Source organism: Triturus cristatus, chromosome 10 (genome assembly GCF_964204655.1).
Source record: "Triturus cristatus chromosome 10, aTriCri1.1, whole genome shotgun sequence".
Classification (NCBI taxonomy): Eukaryota; Metazoa; Chordata; class Amphibia; order Caudata; family Salamandridae; genus Triturus; species Triturus cristatus.
The window spans coordinates 1,006,576,090-1,006,597,554 of record NC_140593.1 but is presented as its reverse complement, the minus strand read 5'-3'; the positions used below and the strand labels follow the sequence as shown (position 1 = coordinate 1,006,597,554).

The window sequence follows — 21,465 nt, the reverse complement described above, 5'->3', positions numbered from 1 at the left end:
CATAATTTTGTAAATTTTATGTAACAAGCATAACACAAAATTCCTAAAATTATATGAATTATGCCAGTTTAGTATGAATTTTGCTCAGGCATAGAGTACTGCCAGAATAAGGGATGTTTCTGTTAACTGAATAAAGGATCTTAAAAGAATACTCAACGTTTGAAGGTTAACTTTAAGTAAAGAAAAAGAAACTTAGTAGATATGATTGAAAAATATTGATTACAGTTACAAAATCTAAATGGCCAATGGGAAGGAATAAGACTATAATTGTTGCCCTCCTACAAATGAAAAAAGTACTGCCTCAGCTGGAGGAAGGATTTACAAATTGTATGTGTTGTTGGAACGGAACTACTTGTCCTTGGTTTTATTGTGATTTAGTTTAAGCTGATATATATTAGAAAATGTTTCAGTGACCTTGTCTCCAAGAAATATCATCATAACTACAAAGGCAAACGCTTAGAGAATTGAAGATCAGAGCCAGTTCATGTTAACTCTATCCACCTCTGTGAAGGGGCAGAAATGTCTTAAGCACACCGAATGACTCTCCCCATCAGTATACTTTATCCTGAGGGCAGTAAATCACTCTTCAGTATAGGAAAACAAGCACTGGCAAAACCAATCAATCTCAATTTTTTTATATCGGGCTCTAAACATTTAGGCTTTGCCAATACTTGTTTTCTTTTGGTATAGTTTTTGGCAAATATACCAACACCACTCAAAGATGGCCATTGGTGCATGTGCAGAGAAGGCAGCAGAGAAAAGTGGAAGAAACAGGCGAGAAAATAATTTATCATTCACTGAAATGCCAAGACTTTACAGAAAGTAGAAAGACACATAAACGGATGATAGAATGAGGTTAGATGGACAACCACTTATGAGATGATCTAAGATGTAAAGGACAATGTCTTAAGCAGGTGTCTGAAAGAAGGAGAGCCCAAAGAGCCAATGGTTTCAAATGTGTTGACCCAGAGCACCATCTAACTGCATCATAAAGTATTAAATATCATGGGTCAGTCGAAGCGGCCTAAAAGGTTCTTTCTCAAGGTACATTCCCTTGACCTCATACTCATTTGTACTTTTTAGATGCGCATGATTTGTCAGCGGCTGAGCACATGTGGTTGAAACCATGCACAGTGGGATGAATCTCACAACAGACATTCAGAAGCATTTTATAAAAAGATAGCGGCTATGCTTAAACGCTTGTTGACAGGTCAATTGTAACTCACAGGGACATTTCGTCCCCACGAGTGAAGGATGCAAACTGAATGTAGGAAAGTTAACTATTCTAGGTAACTACAACTAGAGTGTATGAACCACAAAAGAACTCATGGTCAAGCCGGGGATAGTTACTAGACCTGTGCATAATCTCACATAATGCCTAATTGTTGGGTTTCACCTACTCTGCACCATTTGTTTTTTCACAGTTAAACGTTTTGGTGTAATTTTTCCCTATGCGCGTAAAATATATCACAGGAATTGTAAAGCTGAAGTGTACCATGGCCTCCAGTCATTTTCTACTCGAAGTAGTCTCCCATCAGTATCTGGTAGGATTACAGTATGTTAGGTTAGACCTTGCATGCAGTTTTCGGGCAGATGACTGGTGAAACGAAATTCACGTAATAAGTAATTTTCATAGAATTATTCATATTCTCCAAAGAAAAGAATTCAATTTTGTCCACCCCCATGGTGTTACCTAAATTTATGATATAGGCAAAAATAAATCACCCAAAAGAATGGATAACATGAAGTAAATTGAATTGTATTTAAATTAACTTGTCCTGAACTATGCTTTTTAAGAGGTTTGAAGGCAAAATAGAAGATTGAAGTGGGGCAATTTTTGTTTTGGTTGTCTTTGCACCTTCAATGTCCCTGCTTATTACATTATGGTATATTATTTCCTATTTGCAAAGGCTGGATCACAAGCTGGCAGACTTTTAGGTTTGGCATTAACCAAGATCTTATGATTTTACAAAACATGCATGTATGATATACTTACTTATATAGGCTTTAAGCCAACCCTCTTCATCCATTGTTGGGTTATTGGTTCATCCAAATTTTTTTTCTGCCAACTACAGCACACTGCATCAGGCAATGGATAAGGCCACTTCAGCCATGTGATAACTTCACTGTGAGTGTTGCCATTCTGACCTTTCACAAGGAATACATCCACACACAAAATAGTCCCCTTTTATACCAGTGACAAGTATGGCGTTGCATGCTTTTTGAAACCAAAAGTTATTTTTATTTTATCAATTTTCTTTTTATTGACAAAGGGCACAGCAACAATGAAAATTTGCAAAAAACAAGCATTGACATAGCCAAAGGTTTGACAGCTAATGCCAGACCTGTTGCCTTTAACAATGCTTGTTTACTTGCTGTTCTTCATAAAAGACAATGGAGTTTTCTTCTGTAGCAGAGCAGGGAACGTCCCGGCTCCACTTGTTCCATATAATTGTTTTTTTTAATTAGGATAAAATGCCACCTGACTTGAAGTGTAATGTCCTTGTTCAAACCGAGCTGTTGTTTCAATAATCTGCATTGTCACTTAACACTTTTACATTTTGGAAGCACTTTTTGGGAAAAAATAACTGTTGAATGCTAACAGCAATCAAAACAAAACGTCATATTCTGAAATTGTGACCTTGGCAAGTGTCTTGCCGCTTGAACAAAAGGAGAAATGAGAACAGCACGTCATGGGGTACAGAAAATGTTTTTTTTTAATTATTGTAATGGTTTTACTGCTAACTCTGCGACAGCATCCAGAAACTGGAGTGCAATGAATGGAGTTGTGGGCGACCAGAATCCACATATCAACACGACTGCAATTAAGACAGCCAATTATCTTACCGATGCAATACCTTACAGCTAATCCCAGACCAATTAAGAGAGCTCGCAGCCAAAAGAGGAAGCTATGGTTCATTTCAATATTTCTCCTGCTCCTAGGACAGTTCATGTGGGCTGTGGCAGATGTTCGTCCTACTTTGCAGATAGTGGGTTCCAAAGGTCTGCAGCAGTGGAAATGTAGTTCTCATCTGGGAGTCTTTCCTATCTGCTTTTCCTCCTTAGGGTGAAGCTGTTCTGCATAATGCTTCCCTCCACACAAGCCCACGTGAGGGTGGGCCTCGAGCGTGGTGGTTATAATTGCATTATGCATGAATGGTATGGTGCTTAGGGCAGATATGTCATGTTCAGCCTGTGACAATGCGCATTGTACCTGAAACATGCATGTACGCTGGAAATCGCGCTTCTTGACGGCAACAACCAACAACGCTAAAGCCACTCTTGCGGTTCACACTAATTAATCCCCCAGGTAGTTTTGTCAGCTAAAAGTCTAATGACTGAATGGGCCATGGCCATTTTTCATCCTTCAAGGCAATCCAATCAGGAGTTATTTTCTAGCACTGTAGAGGTCACTGTTGAAGGTAGTTTCAAAAATGACTTTCCACACGAGTCCACAGAAGTGGTGCAAGGCTCATAGGGTAGCGCTGTGCACGCTCCGCCTCTTCCGCGGGCTCATGTGGAAAGTCATCTCGCAGTGCTCTGTTGCTCAAAAGTTAAAAGTCTGTAATAAAGAAAGGGCAGAAATATCAGCAAAATAACATCAAATCAGAAAGAATCAAAGTTTGCAGGTGTAAATGGATCATTATGGGCGAGGGAAGGATGAAGATTAGCAGGGGCTTTGATGGAAAGACATAGGGCCTTATTATGACTTTGGCGGTGTGGCAGCGGTCCGCCACGCCAGCTCCCCTTGCCCCATGCCAGTGCCATGCCACCAATGCCATCTTGAGACCGCCTGCTGGATTCCGACTGGAATCCAGGTCAGGCAGTCCTGCAGCGGCTGGTAGCAGAGGTGCAGTCCTAAAGTTCATATGTGAACGTTAGCAAGGCACCACAATTGGAGTGCCATCGCACGTTCCTGCAGGGGATGGACTGCCAAATCCATGCCCTGAAGTAACTGCGGGGGCATTCATACAGGGGAACACACCATATGCCCCCCTGCATGAATCCCCAGGGGCAGAAGCAACATGGGGCCCTGTAGGGCCTCCTTTCTTTCTTCGCCACCACACTTTTCATGGAGGGCTCTGCGCCATGAAAACTGTGGCAGTGAGAGAGTTCCTGATATGCTTGGGGGTGCCACAATGGCACCGCTAGCATATTAAGGGCCTCAGACTGCTGAAGGATCATGGCAGCAGGGGTTCCATGGCAGTCCAACCGCCCTGCTTGTAATCGGGCAGGTGGACTACAGATGTACTCCATCACAAACGTATAATTTATTGTACTATATTTATTTTAGATGTTGGCACTGGTCACTTCTAAAGTCCACTTTTTGAGCATTCAGCGGTGTGACCATCTCCATATGCCATACTCATAGACTGACACCGTAGGATACTCTCACTGGAATCAGGGATAGATGAAAATGTTCTTTCCACAGTCATGTGCATCGGCAGGGGCATAACTTGGTCTGTAAGATTCGGGGGCAGGGGGAGTGAGCTTCTTGTTTTCCAACAATCACGCAGGCATATTATGTTAAAATAACTTATAGGACAAACAGGGCGCATGAGAGAGGCTAAAGGGGCAGTAGATAGGGAGAGGAATACAGATTTGTATGGGTACTAAGGGGCCGATTACGATCTCGTCCGGAAAGCATTGGGAGCGATTCGGTTCCGGAATACTTTCCGACCGACTCGGATGGGCGGAGTCCGACCGAGCGATTAGGATGCATCCGTATGCTTCCGAATACGATTCGGTCCGAACGTGAACACAGGCTCCCATTGAAAAGGATGGCTGGGGAAAATCGTGCACCCTGTGGCGGGCACGCCTTGGTGCCTGCCACACTGTGCATGGTTGGGAAGAAGGGACCCACGGGCCTGATTCTGAGGGCCCCGGGTGAAGGGGGGCCTGCTACGGGCCCCCAAAGACAGATTCTGACAGCCGTTTCGTTCTCTGCAAATCAAATTGGAACGGCTATCCGAATCTGTCATCATAATCGCTCGCTCGGAACCGTGCCCATAGACATGTATGAATTGGCTCCGGCAGGCTCAACCTGTCCGAATGCCTTTCTGAACCAATTCGGACAGCCCTAATGGTTTCCAGGCATAGTAATCGGTCGTTCGGAACTGTGTACAATTCGGTCGTAAATAAGGGTTCTGAATCGGATTCGGCAAACCCGAATCCGATTCAGAGCCCTTCCAAACGGGATTGTAATCGACCCCTAAATGAGGGAAGGTGTGATATTTTGTAACTTAACCAACATTTCTAAGAGTGTGTGTGTGTTTTTGTCTGGGTGTGTGTAAAAGTTCATAATGAAATCCGACAAACACATTACCATATCCGACTGAAAGCACCTTTACCCAACTATTTACCAGACAAATTACCAGTTGTTTCCTTCACACTCCACCTGCTTAGGAGAGGTGCTTCATGCCACAGATATGAGGCTTCCTAGAGCCTATGACTTTCGGAACTCCAGCACTTAGACAGCCACCCACCAGACACCAAGCAACTGATCAAAACGCCTGCTCAGAAAAAGGTGCCCAGAGGATCGCTGCCTTCCATGCTGACAGCCGCTTGACAAGGGTCGTTTGACACCCTTTAAAGCACAGCTCCAAGCACTGCCCTTATATTTTCAGTAAAAAGCAACCATACGACTAGCCTTCTTTGAACTGCAGAAGTCTCACAGACTGATATGACTCCTACATTCTGGGACAAGGAACACATGGGTGCCTGGCACTGGTGTGTTTACTTTTATTCTTAGGACAAAGCAGGTTGGAAGGTACATACAGAAGGACTGTAGTACTCCTTTTTCAATATTTATGTGATAGCCAACATGGTAAGCCCTTCAAATTCACCTATGTTTTCCTTTTGAAAGTATGACAGGTAAAAATTTTGAGTCCTTTGGTCAGCATGGTAGCATGCTTTCTAGCACGTTATAATGTTTTATTTCTCAGAGTTCCTTTGGTCTGTGAGAGTTTTAAAAACGAGAAGAAGAAGAATGTGGCTTTTTGGTGATAAGGAGCTTTAAAGGTGATGCAGGCTAATTTAAATATGATTATGAAATTGAGTGTTAGCAGCGGCAGCTACTCCGCTATGATGGAGGAGCGTCACCCCACTGCCCGCAGAGGCAAACAAAAAATAAATTGATCTAAATGCAGGTCATTTTATTTTTGGTCCTGTGGCTGAGTCGGGGGCACAGCACTACAGCAGGGGGAGGATGAGTGGTGGGCCCTGGGTCGGTGTGCCTGACCGTTTTGCCGGCCGCCTTAGGACAGACTAACCGTCATGCGAATTGACATCTCTCCAAGCCAGCTGTGTTGCTGGGTGGAGAGGCCAGTAGGCACAGGCTCCCGATGGAGTGTGAAAACAAACCCGCTCCTCTCAATCCAGACACTGCTTTCAGGCGGATGAGAGCAGCATTTGGATTGGCCGTAGGGGAGGCTGGGAGCTTCAGCATGTGCCCAGTCTGGGGAGCAGAAGACCCGCGAGCAGAGCGGCAAGCAAAAGACTGGCAGGTAAGTTTTTCTCTTTAGTGTTTTGTTTGTGAACCCCCCCCCCCCCCCACCCAAGTGCGCTGCCCACCACATTTCCCTAACACCAGCCGCTACTGAGTGTTAGTGAAAATCTTTTAGCAGAGGAGTATTGTAATTAAGTTTCAGTTCTAGTTACGAATGTGGTCGCAGCATGAATTAAGCATTACGAGGTGCCAGTAAGGTATTAAGATAAAAAAAAAAGGGATTCTATTTGTATGGTACTCATTTGGGTGGAACAAGCCTTTGATATTGTTAATTCCTGTGGTAGCATCACTATGACGCAATTGTTAATCTGTGTTCTCATGGTGTTCTACCATTATATCAATGTTTAAAAATTGACCTCTGTTTTATTGACTCCGCAGTACTGACTACAAACATATTGTCATGGTAAATAAATGCGGATTTACAAATAATACTTCTATTCCCCATACGTTAGGCTTTCCTTGCTGCTAGAACTGAAACGCAACCTTTGGTCCGCTAGAAACGTATTGTGACCGCTTTGAAAATTGCTTTTTAAAACTCAGAAACTTTAAAAAAATTGTATTTTGCACTTGAATCTGGACTGATACTTACTTGTTCACTCGCTCTCACGCGTTAGTTCTGCTGGTTCCGGCTCCCCTAGTGCTCCGAGTGACTCCCCCGGTAGCATCCAATCACGCTGCGAGAGCGCAGAGCTGAGGGCGGGGAACGGAGGTGAAAAGCAGGACGTAGCGCGGGAGGTCTCCATTAGGCTTTCCTTGCTGCTAGAACTGAAACGCAACCTTTGGTCTGCTAGAAACGTATTGTGACCGCTTTGAAAATTGCTTTTTAAAACTCAGAAACTTAAAAAAAAATTGTATGGCCTGTTAGCAGGTGTTCCGGCTCCAACAGTACCCACAATTGGGCGCACTATCATGGCATTTTGGCGGATTTGTGTTATTGTATACAGGACGGGTGGGTACTGGCCTTCAGCTTTGTCATATTTCTTGGGACCCGAGCGCATTGCTTTGTGTTTGCATTATGTTAAATTCAATAAAACAAAGCTAAGCAAAAAAAAAAAATTTTTAATTGTATTTTGCACTTGAATCTGCACTGATACTCACTTGTTCACTCGCTCTTACGCGTTAGTTCTGCTGGTTCCGGCTCCTCTAGTGCTCCAAGTGACCCCCCCGGTAGCAGCCAATCACGCTGCGAGAGGGCGAAGCTGAGGGCGGGGAACGAAGGTGAAAATCAGGACGTAGCGCGGGAGGTCTCCATTAGGCTTTCCTTGCTGCTAGAACTGAAACGCAACGTTTGGTCTGCTAGAAACGTATTGTGACCGCTTTGAAAATTGCTTTTTAAAACTCAGAAACTTTAAAAAAAAAATATTTTGCACTTGAATATGCACTGATACTTACTTGCTTACTCGCTCTCACGCGTTAGTTCTGCTGGTTCCGGCTCCCCTAGTGCTCTGAGTGACTCCCCCGGTAGCAGCCAATCACACTGCGAGAGGGTGGAGCTGAGGGTGGGGAACGGAAGTAAGATGCAGCACGCAGCGCGGGAGCGCCGCGGACGCCCGCAGGGGGTGCGCCGGCGGCGTGCCAAAGGTAAGCCCGTCTGCACCCGTCCGCACCCCTCCGGGCCCAGGGGCCAGTTGTCATGCCCAATTGATCACGTACTCACCGGCTACTGTGACAAGTATGCACTCTATCCATTGGTGCCCCACACAAGAAACCCTGTCTCCTATAGTTGCCCAAACGGAGCAGCTTTCCTGAATTACAGACCCCTACTGTTTCTAACCACAGTTCCCGAAGTCAGGCCAAACCCAGGGAGGCGCCCATATCAATATACTACTTTAATACGCGCTCCCTGGTTAAACATCAACTGGACATCTTCCTTCTTTTGCTTACCGACAAACCTAGTATTCTGCTATTGACCGAAACCTGGCTAACCGACGACTCTGCCCCAGATGTGTTGGCAGCACTTCCCCCTGACTATTATATTATCCATGCCAATCGGCCAGCTGGCAAATCAGGAGGGGGGGTTGCAGCCATCATCCACACTAATCTTAGGTTCTGCTCCCTGATGTGTCTCTCTCTAAAAGACACCGAAAACATAGTAATAAAATTGGAATCTGCCAATGATTCTTTTGTCTGTGTTTTATTATACAGGCCACCTAATCAGATGTCTAGATTTCCGTTATCACTCAGTGAACAGATGGCCAAACTTGTGATTGAGCATGCCAGGGTCCTCCTTGTGGGCGACATTAATTATTGGTATAATGACCCCCAGGAGGGGCCACAATCTGCTGCGATGTCTGATCTCCTGAGAAATCTAAACTTCTCTCAGCAGGTATTATCCCCTACCCACCTGAAGGGATGGATCCTTGGCCAGATTTGGGCGAGTGGTCTGTCTATTTCTACTCCTACAATCATGCCTTGCATCTGGTCTGACCACCACCTGCTAAAATTCACTTTGGAACAAATACCAACTAGAAAAATCAATGTGGGCGAAGGAGGTCTCTCTAGGAGATGGAACTCCATCAATAAAGAAGATTTTTTTGACACACTATCTAATTCAGTTCCATCTATTGGTAATGATGTTAATACCATGGAAATGAACATCTCCAAATGGCTACAGGATGCCAGCAATAAGCATGCACCCTTAAAAAAAGTCAAACTAGCACGTTGTGCGGATGCACAAAGATGGTTTTCCAATGACCTCAAGACCCAGAAATTGGCATTACGCCAACTGGAGAGGCAGTGGCGTCTGAAATACTCCCCTGGAAAAAAATTAGTATATATCTCTGCCCGGAAAGACTACAAGAAAAGCATCCTCGTCGTCAAAGCCGCCCACATCTCCACACGTATTCTTAATTCTAATAAAAATTCAAAAGAAGTCTTCGCCATTATTGACGAACTATCTAACCCTGAGCAAATTCTTTTGAAGGCTATGCCCTCCCAAGCTCTATGTAACTCATTAAATGAATATTTCATTGATAAAATTACCACTATAAAGGCCAGTATTCCTAACCAACCTTACCCACCTGACCGCTCTGAGGTACATAAAAACATTAGCACTCTTAGCTGCTTTCCCACTATTAGCAATGAGATTTTTCAAGACCTGCTAGTTAAAATCAAATCAGGCGCTCCGTCTGATTGTTGCCCCCCCACATATACTGAAGGACTGCCTCGCAATCCATTCTGGCCCTGCACTTGCCTTACTGAATGAATCTATATCGTCGGGTATAGTCCCTCTGGCCTTTAAGAAAGCAGTAGTGGTACCCCTCTTGAAGAAATCTGGAGCTGACCCCACGCTCCTATCCAACTATCGCCCGATCTCCCTGCTCCCTTTCTTGGCTAAGGTGCTAGAGGGCCATGTAGCTAAATGCCTCTCTAATTTTTTAGAGGCCTCGAAATATCTGGATCCTCATCAAGCTGGCTTTTGGCCAGCTCACTCTACTGAATCTGTGATCCTAGCGGTCTAGGACACCCTCCGAGACAGCCCTAATAGAAGCTCCCCCCAGGCACTGGTCCTGTTGGATCTCTCCGCAGCCTTTGACACAGTCGACCATTCTATCTTGGCCGACGGTGTCAGACAGGCTGGTGTTCAAGGGACAGCAGCTCATTGGCTCACCTCTTTTTTGGAGGACCGCTCACAGGCTGTTCGTCAGGGACAGTTTCTGGCGCCTCCATGCAACACCACCTGTGGGGTCCCTCAGGGCTCGGCCCTCTCCCTTCACCAGTTTAACCTCTATAGGGCGCCCCAGATCCAGTCTCTCAAAGACAGGAATGTGTTGGTCTTCAACTATGCAGACGACCTGCAGCTTATCCACAGAGTCGACAACTCGCGTAGCTCTGTAACTGACTTCCAGGCTACCATGCTATACATCCAAAAATGGATGGACCTTAACCATCTCAAATTAAACCCTGGTAAAACAGAGATAGTTCTCACCGGGGACAGCCATAAATACTGGGGCCCTCACTATTGGCCACCTGAGCTTGATCTCCCTCCCCTTCCCTCTACATCGGCTAAAACCTTAGGAGTCTCTCTTGACAGTGATCTCTGTCTGAAAACTCAGGTTGGTGCGGTGGTGTCCAAATGTTTTTTCCAAATGCGTAAAATTAGGAAAATACATCGCCTCCTCACTCATGATGCTCTGACTCAGGTCATGATAGCCACAGTTCTATCTCACCTGGACTACGCCAATTCTGTGTACTTGCCACTTTACCTACTGAGACGATTGCAGATGGTCCAGAACCATGCAGCCCGACTGGTCTATCGACAACCTAAATGGCAATCAGCAACCCCTCTGTTGAAGAAATTGCATTGGCTTCCCATCTCTCAGCGCTGTGCCTTTAAAACGGGGTGCCTCATTTTTAAATCCCTGCATGGCGTCAGTCCTTAGTTTATTAACAGTTTGATACTTAGGCATACCCCCTTACGCAATCTTAGGTCTGCCCATCTCTCACTTCTCTCTGTCCCGGTGTTCAAACGGGTATGTCAAGTAGGCTGCAGATTTGCCACCCTTGCCCCCAAACTGTGGAACTCCTTCCCGCTGGAAATACGATTTTGCACAGACCTCCTGCATTTCGGGAAATCCCTGAAAACGTGGCTATTTGCACAGGGCTAGCTTCTATGTTTTCTCTGACAGCTTTCCGAGCCTTAGCGCTATGAAGCCACCCGGCGTACGTGCGCTCTACAAATTTTTATTAACATTAACATAACATTAACATTCCCCCCAAGGTATGTCTGTCTTGATGATATGATGTTAATTGACATTGTGGAGCCAATATGTGTGCAAGTCCATATTCTTGACCTTGATATGGTGGCACCCTGCCAGGAACCCTGGGAGTAAGAGACTGGTTGAGATGCGTGATCCTATGTATCTTTCTGGCAGGATGGCTGGAAAGAAGAAGCTGGCAGAGGTTTGAGATACCAATAGGGGTGGAGCGGTTGAGGAGGCATTACCTCTTTTAAGTGTACAGCAGCAGGTGAATTGGGACATTTGGTTCACTTTATTCAAATATAAGCATGTCGAACAGTGAACTTTGATGTCAAGGGTATATTTGGTGGTGTCATGAATTCCTCAGATTCATGCTTAGCTGGAAAAGTTTGGAGATGATCTTAAGTTAGCTGTGTGCCTTAATCGTGTGTCTGAGAAAATACAGCTTTGTGGACTTTAGGATTCCCTTAAGATGCACAGTAACAAACAAGGAAGTTGAATCTGTATATTTTGGGCAGCCTTTCGTATGCTCACAGTGAATCCAGTGGCGTAGCAAAGGGGGGGGGGGGGGGGGGTTCCGCCCTGGGCGGCATGGGTTTTGTGGGTGGCAGCCTCCACCCCGCTCTTCCCTGGGGCTGTGCGGGCTGATAATCGCAAAAATGGCCAGCACCTCCCGTTCTTACATGCGGCCGCCGGGTGGCAAACGCAATGACCGCCAAGGGTGGCACACGTCTAGCTACGCCACTGAGTGAATCGGGTAAATGGGGTCCCAGATTCCCTATAGAACTGGTGAGCCTTATTGATTCCTGGAATATTTGCTTCTATACTGCAGAATGGTAGGCTGTCAGGTAGTTTTTATGCCATTTGTTAGTCTGGCTTAACAGTGCAGCTGCCTCCACAATCTGTTGTTAACAATATTCAAAAAATATAGTTGCAGCTGCCTTTCTCGTCATGCTATTGTCTGTCAGGTGTATCATTCTGCCTCCTATAGAGTGCTAGCATTGAAATGCATGAGAGAGTATGTACATCTCAAACGAATAATCTCACATTGATTGAATTGTCGTACCTGCAATGTATATAGAAATACGTTTCTTTAGTTATTTCAATGCAGGAGGCTTTATACATTTTCTTTCAACACACTAATAAGTAAGCTATGGCCAAGCTAATAGGTCTGGCTTGAATGTGATAACACAGGAATGTACAAATGTTGTTTGCATACTTTTGCATACTATTGGATTTGCATTGCTTGACTAATTTGACTCTACCTCTGTGAGGACATGGTGATGCATGGATAAGTGAGCCCCTGCAAAGGGGCTCAGCAGTATCAACGAGTAATGCATTTCAACTAGTGGCTTGTATTTCCAGATGCTCATTTGCTTACGTCAAGGTAAGGAGGCTATATGAAAGAAGCTTATCTTCTTCCAGACTTGGATAATTCCCAGACTTTGTATAGAGTATATATGCTTGACAAAGCATGATAAAAGAGGAGCACACTAAATCATTCATTCTTTCCTTTCTTCTCTTCGTCCTTCTAGGAATTACAACCTCTCCTCTGTACGACCTTATTATCAATTAGATGAAAGTGAAGACAACCCCTTCATCTGCTCCACTGTCCGCGACAACGGCATGTTGAGGTGCCACAATCTCCCTCCGAAGAAAGAATTTGGGTTGGAATGCTCACTAAGCGTGGACTTGGAAAACCACAACTGGTTGCAAATGGATCATGGCACAAGGAACAGCTGTATAAACTGGAACCAATATTATAACACTTGTAAGACAGGGGAGGTGAATCCGCACAAAGGAGCTATTAATTTTGATAACATAGGTTACGCCTGGATAGCAATTTTTCAGGTAAGAAATTTAAGCTGTGTTCCTCGGTGTACTAAAATTCAAAGCCCTTGAGATGAAACTGTGACATTGTTTTAGACTTGTTTTAAAAGGTCTGAAGGTTACATACCCTGTTTATGAATATCCAGAACCACAAGACCTGGTAGATTAGCTGAGAGAGATGTGAAGTCTGAAGTTATTGGATATATGAGCCCTGGTAGTAAGGCTCTTGTACGAATGAAATCTTGCAAAGAGATTTTTAGATTTCTGACTTCTCGTAAAATGGTTGTGGGCTTGTGAGACTTGCTCGTGGTAATACATGTGTCTTTGAAAGAGTCTGTGGTACTTAACAATCTTGAGTAGAAAACCTAAGTCATGTCATATAGCACTATGCTAAACCAGTGGAGTTGTGACGGTGAAAGGGTCCAGTTGAAAGTCAAAGTTGCCGTATATGGAAGTTCATTTTGTTACAGAAGAATTCCGAGAGCTTATTGACACAGTCATGTGAGAGGAGAGATGTTGCTGGAGGCAGCAGGAGGCACAGTAAAATCTTTGACGATGAAGATATTCTTGCTGCTGTTAGAGCTTGTGTCAATGCGATCAGCAAGAGTTGTGCGCTTGGTGTTCCGTATCTGCTGGTGGAAGCATCTAAGGTTGGCTCTGAAGGTGTCTTGAATTGTTCTCTATTTGAGCTCCAATTGCTTGCAGTGGCGTATCATCAGCCTGAGTTCCTCTGTGTACGAGCTGGCCTATGGTCGTGCTCCTACTGTTGGGTTCCACTTGAGGGTAGTCTCATTTTTTTGATATGTGCTGATATTTAATTATATTTTGCTCTTAGTTATTGTATTTATTGGTATAAATATTGTGTGATCACAAGCAATGTATTAGGTATCCACAAAAGCGAGGGAACATCAGGATTCATGACTTCCACATTAAAAATATTATTTAAAAAAATATATTTATTTTGATGCTTGTAGGGGTACATTAGGACCACCCCACATGGGATTGGGAGACGGGCTAGGCTCATCCTTTCCCCCAAGCCCTTTTTGATTTATATTTTCCGTCGATATGCTAAATGCACCATGTTGAGTAATGTTATGTTGTGTTGTGCTATGTTATTTGTAGCGTGGGACATTTCAAATGTATCAGGCCACTCACCCATACTGGGCTTCAAGCTATAGTGAAGTGTTAATGGCTGGATAGGCTGTCTACATTTAGCCTTCACAGTGCCAACGCATGTTTTGATAGGCTCAGTCATTAAAATGTACACAGCAATAAATGGAATAATATGCTGGCCCAGAATTGAACATTGGAGGGATTCCTCTATCTATATATTCTGAGCTGGATAGTCACATAATTTCAATGGCAAAAAGGTTTACTTGCTCTGGCATCTGTTTTATTGCTAGCTAGCACAAATTTCCTTTATTGACATAAATATAGATTTCGACTATGAAATATTGCTTCTGGCCCTGGGGTACATTAAGAAGCATTGTAATACATTTTTATAAGTTCACCTTCTGAACTGCCTGCAAGTCCTACAGAATTTAGCAAATATATTTGACAAATTGTGATACAATAGGCATCGTATTTACCTATTAAAAAACAAAGTTCTCTCCGGTTGGATACATAGTATCTCCCCACTTCCCTGAGGGGGACTGGCTTGTACTTTCCAATCATTCTCAAAGTGAAATATTGGGCTGGTTATAACATGTCTTAAAGGGTGACAGGTTAAGCGCTGCTTCTTTTATGGTTAAGTAGGTTCTGAGAGAGGAAAAATAGGTTCCAGTAACAGAATTGAGACGAGGAAGAGTTGTGCAATATGGAGAGTGACTCTCTGGACTTACACTCTCTTTACAATTTTTTTGCTATTCACAAATTACGAGTGTAGTTATACATGTAGTATCCTTACAACGGTGGCGCACTCCGCACATTAAAAGATAGGACAATGTCTATAGTCGTAAAAATACTACAGGTAAAAATACACTGGTAGTTTGTGAATAGCAAACAATAGTAAACTTACACCAAAAGTGTAAGTATACCTTAGTGGATATGGCCCAGTTTATGGAAACTTATTCTCATAGGACCACTTACTTGGGTGTCCATTGTTAAATCCTAAACACATCGGACACTGAGAATCTCAACTCCTGTGCATGCACTAACTGAGTATTAGAAATGCTCTGATGGAAAAACACTTTTTGGGGGTAATTGGGCACACAGCCCCTATCCGTGATGGGTGCATCTAATGAGGGCGTACACGGTTCAAAGGGGATCTTGTGCCCAATAGGGAACACACAACGTGGTTCCGTCCTTTAAAATATGCCGCTGTTAGGCAGAGCAGTGGGGACCTTGTCATAACAATTACTGAAGTCCTACAGGAAAGAGTTGATTGTATTTTCATAAAATGTAATAAGGTCCTGCATAGGTGAGATAGTTCTGCTCTTAAAAAATGTACTGAGATTCTGAAGAGGAGCGAATCTCTGTCTTATAAACCGTAGTGAAGGCCTGCAGAGAAGAGCTGGGTCTGGTTTATAGGTTGGATTAAAGTCCTGCTAATGAGTGCTGCCCTTGCATAATTAGAGGGATTTAGGGCCAGATGTAGGTAATCCACAAATACCGAATTTTACCAATTCGGTATTAAGAAATCGGTATTTCTTATGTAGGTAATGAATCGGTAAAAAATACAGATTCCTTAATATTCCTTATTACCGAATCGGTAATACCGATTCGGTAATAAGGAATACCTACCCATTCATTCCTATGGGCTTGGAGGCCCATTGGAATGAATCTAAAGCCATTCTGTATTAGCGATTCGGTATTACAGAATCGGTAATACCGGGCGGTATTTCAAGGGTGCCAGGATGTCCAAAGGACACGCTGTTGCACCCCTGAAATGTGCCTGTGTGCACATGAAATTATGTTCACTATGGTGACTATTTAAATAAGAAATATAAGATAAATGAATCCTCAAGGTTTATCTATGTGTTGTGATTGAATATACTCAATTCCTTGGGGAATAGTGGGTTGCCCTATTGTTGTACATGATTGTGTGCACATGTGGCACACATACATGCCCTAAGGGCATGGATGTGTGCCACATGGCACTTAAAAAAATTTTCAAAAGTCAATTTTTAAAGGAATTCGTTAATTACCACCAACTTGAAGTTGGTGGTAATTAAGGAATTCTTAAAGCACATAAGCACTCTTTTATGTGGTTTCTACATAGCCTTTACCGGTAAATACCGATTCGGTAAATACAGATTCGGTAACTACCGAATCATCACCTACATTAGGAATGGCTAAATACCGGTCGTAACCCTGAAAATTACCGAATTTCGGGGTTACTGACTTGTATTTAGCCACCTACATCTTGCCCTTAATCTCCAGAGTTAACACGTTGATTGGGTTGTAGTAGATGCATAAGAGCTGGAGGTTTACCAAGGGCTACATACTGTTTGGTGTATCATACTACTCTCTGTAAGACTGTAAGGCTTTGCCTTCATCTTCAATCATGGCTTCTAGTTCCAATTTCCTGGAACTCTTTGGATTGTGTCATTCTTAGTGTATTACTTTCTCTAAATAACCCAAAGAGAATAGGTGATGCACTTGTTTACTGTAATCAGTTTCTGTAGAGTCGTGTATTCTCTCTAAAGTAATAGAGGGCAAGTCATTAATAGAGAGGCCATTGGCACAATGCTTATCAAAATATTGAAGGACAAGAAATCGTTATTAGTCATTGTCTCTACAATTTCTGCCTAGGAGTGTTAAATAATATTAAGGACCCGTTATTCCTTTTAATACCGAAGAAACTGTCTTAATTTGTATCCGCATCAAATATGTGTTTTCCAAATTAGTGAGAAAAGGTATCATTTCAGTTTTGTTCTTATTTTTTGCCTCACCTCTTCCTTGATTAGATTTCACCACTAATTGAGTCAGAGGTCATTCTTAGCCCCCTTACTGGGATTTATGCTTGATTCTAATTTGTATTTACATTTTCACATTTTTTTATTTGGTTCATTCTTGTTCTTATCAACTTTTACTTCTAAACTGAAAATCAAAGTGTTTTTGTCACATTCAGACTTTTGGTATTCAGTCTGTGTACCATTCAGGGGTAGAACCTCTTAAGAGCCTTTTGCATTAGGTTTCTGTGTTAACACATGCTATCTTTACATCTGGTCACATCACTCTCACACTGAAACACCTGTACTATTTAATGCCATTTAGTAAGCCATTAGATTATTGTTCAGTATTTCTGAAAATACCTTCAACGAACCTGTCCTATGGTAGCCTATATATTTGGTTGATAAGCTCCAGATCCATGGGGAAAAAGCTCCACTAAATATTCAAGGAGTTTACCAATCAAAAAATTCAATAATATTTTCAATTTTTTAAAATCTTATTTAACTAGCTATGGTATGGTATCATCATCACTCTATTCAGCCTCTATCCATTATGACTTGTGGATGGAACCGTGAGTCACGTGGGATACGGGTATTTAGCAGCGATGCAGTGTGGTGTTAGTGGATTGTGTGCTCCACTCACCTGTTAGAGTTAATTGAAACCAAATTGGGGGCTTAGGGAAATCAATCAAGAATAGTTTCATAGGATCAGAGAGAGAATATGCTAAACCTCTTTAGAATGTGGGACCTAATCACAAAGCTAAACTTATACACAAGTGAATCTATGCATACAAATGTACTCTTACACTTTATGATAACTCTGTAGTAATTTTACTTCTTTTGACTATTTCTGAGTGTAAAATTACCACAACGTATAGAGTTACAAGCATCAAGCTCCTGAAACAAGAGTGGAGCCTGGAAAAAATGCTTCAAAGTGTAACTGCCCCCAGTCACAGAACACTTACAAACATTCCTGTTCCAACTACTCTTACAATTCCTAGATCATCCTCAGATTGGACAAATACTTTGACTTGGGATTTTCAGCCCTCTGCCATTTCCTCCATGGTGTACACAATTTGTTGCCTCAGAATCACCTGAAACTAAAATTTTCCAAAACTGAGACCTTCCTCTGTGATCATAGCAAAAATGTGACCCCATCAGCTCGTTGCCTCAGGAGATATAACCTTAACGAAAGTGAAAAAAACGTGATGTGATATTAGAATGCAATCTTGGATTTGAAACTAAGGTTAATCAGGTGACTAAAGTTACTTAGTAGTCCATGATAATACTGTGCAGCATCTTTTATCACCTAGCATTCTCCTGGAGGGTCCAAGCTCAATAGTTCTATTGTTGTCATGTCTTGACAATTTCAGTGGGTTCTATATTGGATCTCAAATCTCTTCGTTCAAGTGCCCACTTAGATATGCTGTATAATTCCTACACGACAGGCAAAGCACAACCTTACCTAAGCGAGGCTCTCACTATAGAGGCCCGAAGCAAAATCCTTTATATGAAACTAACCATATTAGGAATTACTGATTTTAACCCCGCAAGGGCCCATACGGGAAAATCCATAAACTGCAGACTGTGCCCCTACACAAGGGAATCCTGGTTGCATCTTCTATGCTGTTGCTCCAACATTAATAACGAACGCTGGAGACTCCTGCGCCCGATCTGTATCACCAATGGAATAAAGTCTTGTAGAGAAGCGTCAGCCTTGTGCCTATCTACCACCAACATGACGACTCTAGCAAGATTGGCAAAATTCATCCATCAAATCAAGATCGCCCTAAAAGTTGTTAACGAAAGCAATCAAACTCTGGTGAAGGGTACTGCAAATTTGGTGGAAGAAAGCTGACCGGCTTTCCAAAAAGCTCTGCTGCTCTAAACACCTCCAGCATGCCCTTTAAGACAGCGCTATTCCAAGATGGTCAATTGGAGCGCTAGGGCGTTTAGTTCATCACCCTGTAAGGTACTTTATTTTCCTAGGTTCAAAGGGGACCCCATGAAGGAGCGCAAGGCCATACGACACAGACTACAAACTCTGGTGAAGGCCGATCGTGTGGGCATTGGGGTGGGGCGCTAAATTTTATCTAACATAAATTGAAGCTTTTAGTATCACTGTTCTAGTTTTTATACGCTGATTGTTTTTACTGTAATGATTTTAACTAATTGTACACTTAATAAATAAATAAATAAATAAATATATTGGAATCACTAAGTACCTAATTAGCAGGTTCAAACAAATCCCGAATGATCCAGCCAGTCATACTCTAAATCGGGCCAATTCTGATCCCATTACCCCAGCCCTCCATGTTACTGGCTACCAGTTCAAGAAGAATTGTATCAATGCTGTCTCCATGGACATGACCAATCTTCCTAAAATTAAGATCCATCAAAAAAAGAGAACTCTCATATCCAGAGTGGCCAGATTCTTGATCAATCTCCATTCAAAAAACATACATGAGATGTGCCTGTTTCTTTTTATATTGATGCAGACTTAGGAACTCCCGCTCTGTGAAAATAAGAATAATCAGCATTCATCTAAAATTCTGACAATCAAGATGTGGTTATTCCTTAGATATGATTTGAATAGTTTTGTTACAATATCTACAAGTAAGCATATTGTGATCCTATTCCTTAAACTTGTTTTTCATCTCACCTTCATGCAGAAGTATCTGATTATTGCCTGCAATGGCATGATGAAAGCATACCTCTGAACCCTTAAGCACAACCCCATACATATAACCGATAGGCTGTGTTTCGAACTATCACTCTTCCTACCGTGCATAGCAAACTGAAGAGCTACTTCTTGGTCCATCAAGAAAGCTCTTTGAATCTTATCAGTGGTAGGAAAGTGCTATTTAAATGCAAAATATAACACAACATAGTACAGTCTATGTCTTTGCATTCTTGTGGACACTCAACTGACATCCAGAGCTGCTGCATCATGCTAAGAACCTGGAAAACATTTACAGAATACATTGAGGAATAGATTGGCCTTTGCATACCATATGGACGTTGGACCTGGTGAAACCTTGGCGGTTAAAGGAGATGGCTGGGTCCGCTCTGCGTTTTCAGTGGTTGTGTGGGTGTGCTAATGATGGGCCTTTTATCAAGGAGATGCTGTCATAGAACTATTAGAACATTTGTCATATCCGCTTTGGTGTGTGGCTACATGTGACATTGTGTATTCCTGTGACTTGAGAGTATCAATAATTTTCCATCCATCCTTGCAGACATATGGTTGTGAAATGTCTACTCTGTTGATGCTCGGAAAGATGAAGTCTCTGATTCATGTTCTAAGCACACAGACCACGCCAAAAACCTCTGCATCGTACTCGATTCATCACTTGCCATGAACCGACAGGTCAACACCGTCACCTCCGGCTGCTTCAACAGTCTCCGCATCCTCCGCAAGACCTTCAAATGGATCCCCCCCAAGTCGAGGAAGACAGTCACCCACGTACTCATCACCAGCAGACTGGACTATGGCAACGCACTCTACACCAGCACCAACAAGTCCCTACTCTGCAAACTCCAAACTATACAGAACACCGCGGCCAGACTCGTCCTCTCCATCCCCCGCAACTAACACTTCAGCCAACACCTGCGGAGACTCCACTGGCTCCACGCGGAGAAGAGAGACACCTACAAAATCCTCACCCACGCCTACAAATGCCTACCGGCAGACATCAGACGTGCCCCCTCCCTGAACACCTTCAGGAAGACTCTCAGACCTGGTTCTTTGGCTGAACAGAGCTGCATACCTCTCCCCCCACCCCCCAGCGCCTTGAGAGCCACACGGGTTAGTAGAGCGCTTTTAATTTCTTGATTGATTGATTGATAGGACGCTTCAGAAGCGGCTATTGGAGATGTGTGTTGGGAAGAATCTCCAAAGAGAGGATAGAGCTCCTAAAAACTCCTTCTTGATCTTTGTACACAAGAAGGCTGCCTGTGTCAGCATGGATCACACCTGAAGGCACAGGTGCACCTTTGGTGAAGGCAACTGGTCATAGTTGTGAAAGAGACTTCTAAATGATTCCACGGCAATCACCCACTCACCCCAAAACAAAAAAACTGTCCCCAAAATGTTTGTTAAAACCTTTTTTACTTCAATGAAATTTGCTGAAGTACTTTTCAAATGTGACCATTTTACATCTTAAAATCTTACCAAATTTGAGCAAATTTGTCCCTACTTTTGTTAAAAATGTCCCTGGAATGTACACAAATTGCATCAAACTTGTCTTCTTACGTTCGATTCAAACTGTCATTCATTCAGTTCAAAAAGCCTCCTAAATGTTATCCCAAATGTATACGCCAAACCATCATTTGGGGACCTTGTTTGAGACGTACCGCAGCCATTCGTTTTTCCTGTTTGCTGGTATAGTGGATTGAAGGAACAGTTCAGGTGTTATTAGATATTCAACTCTGCTCTTTCTCCCTCCTTCCCTGCCTTTCCTCTTCATCTGTTGTCTCCTGAGCTGCAGGAGAGCCTGAGTCATTGAGCAAGTGAAATCACTTGGCCTGCGCT

The 21,465-nt window shown here is 43.1% G+C and overlaps 1 protein-coding gene across 1 annotated transcript in view; it reads left to right on the top strand.

Moving 5' to 3' along the window:
• Nucleotides 1-21,465, top strand: part of CACNA1H (calcium voltage-gated channel subunit alpha1 H) — a 1,553,446-nt gene that overhangs the window by 786,723 nt on the left and 745,258 nt on the right. Inside the window, exon 7 of the mRNA XM_085629001.1 lies at nt 12,744-13,059. Within this exon, the coding sequence (XP_085485127.1) occupies nt 12,744-13,059 (316 nt within the window). The remainder of the gene's footprint in view (nt 1-12,743; nt 13,060-21,465) is intronic.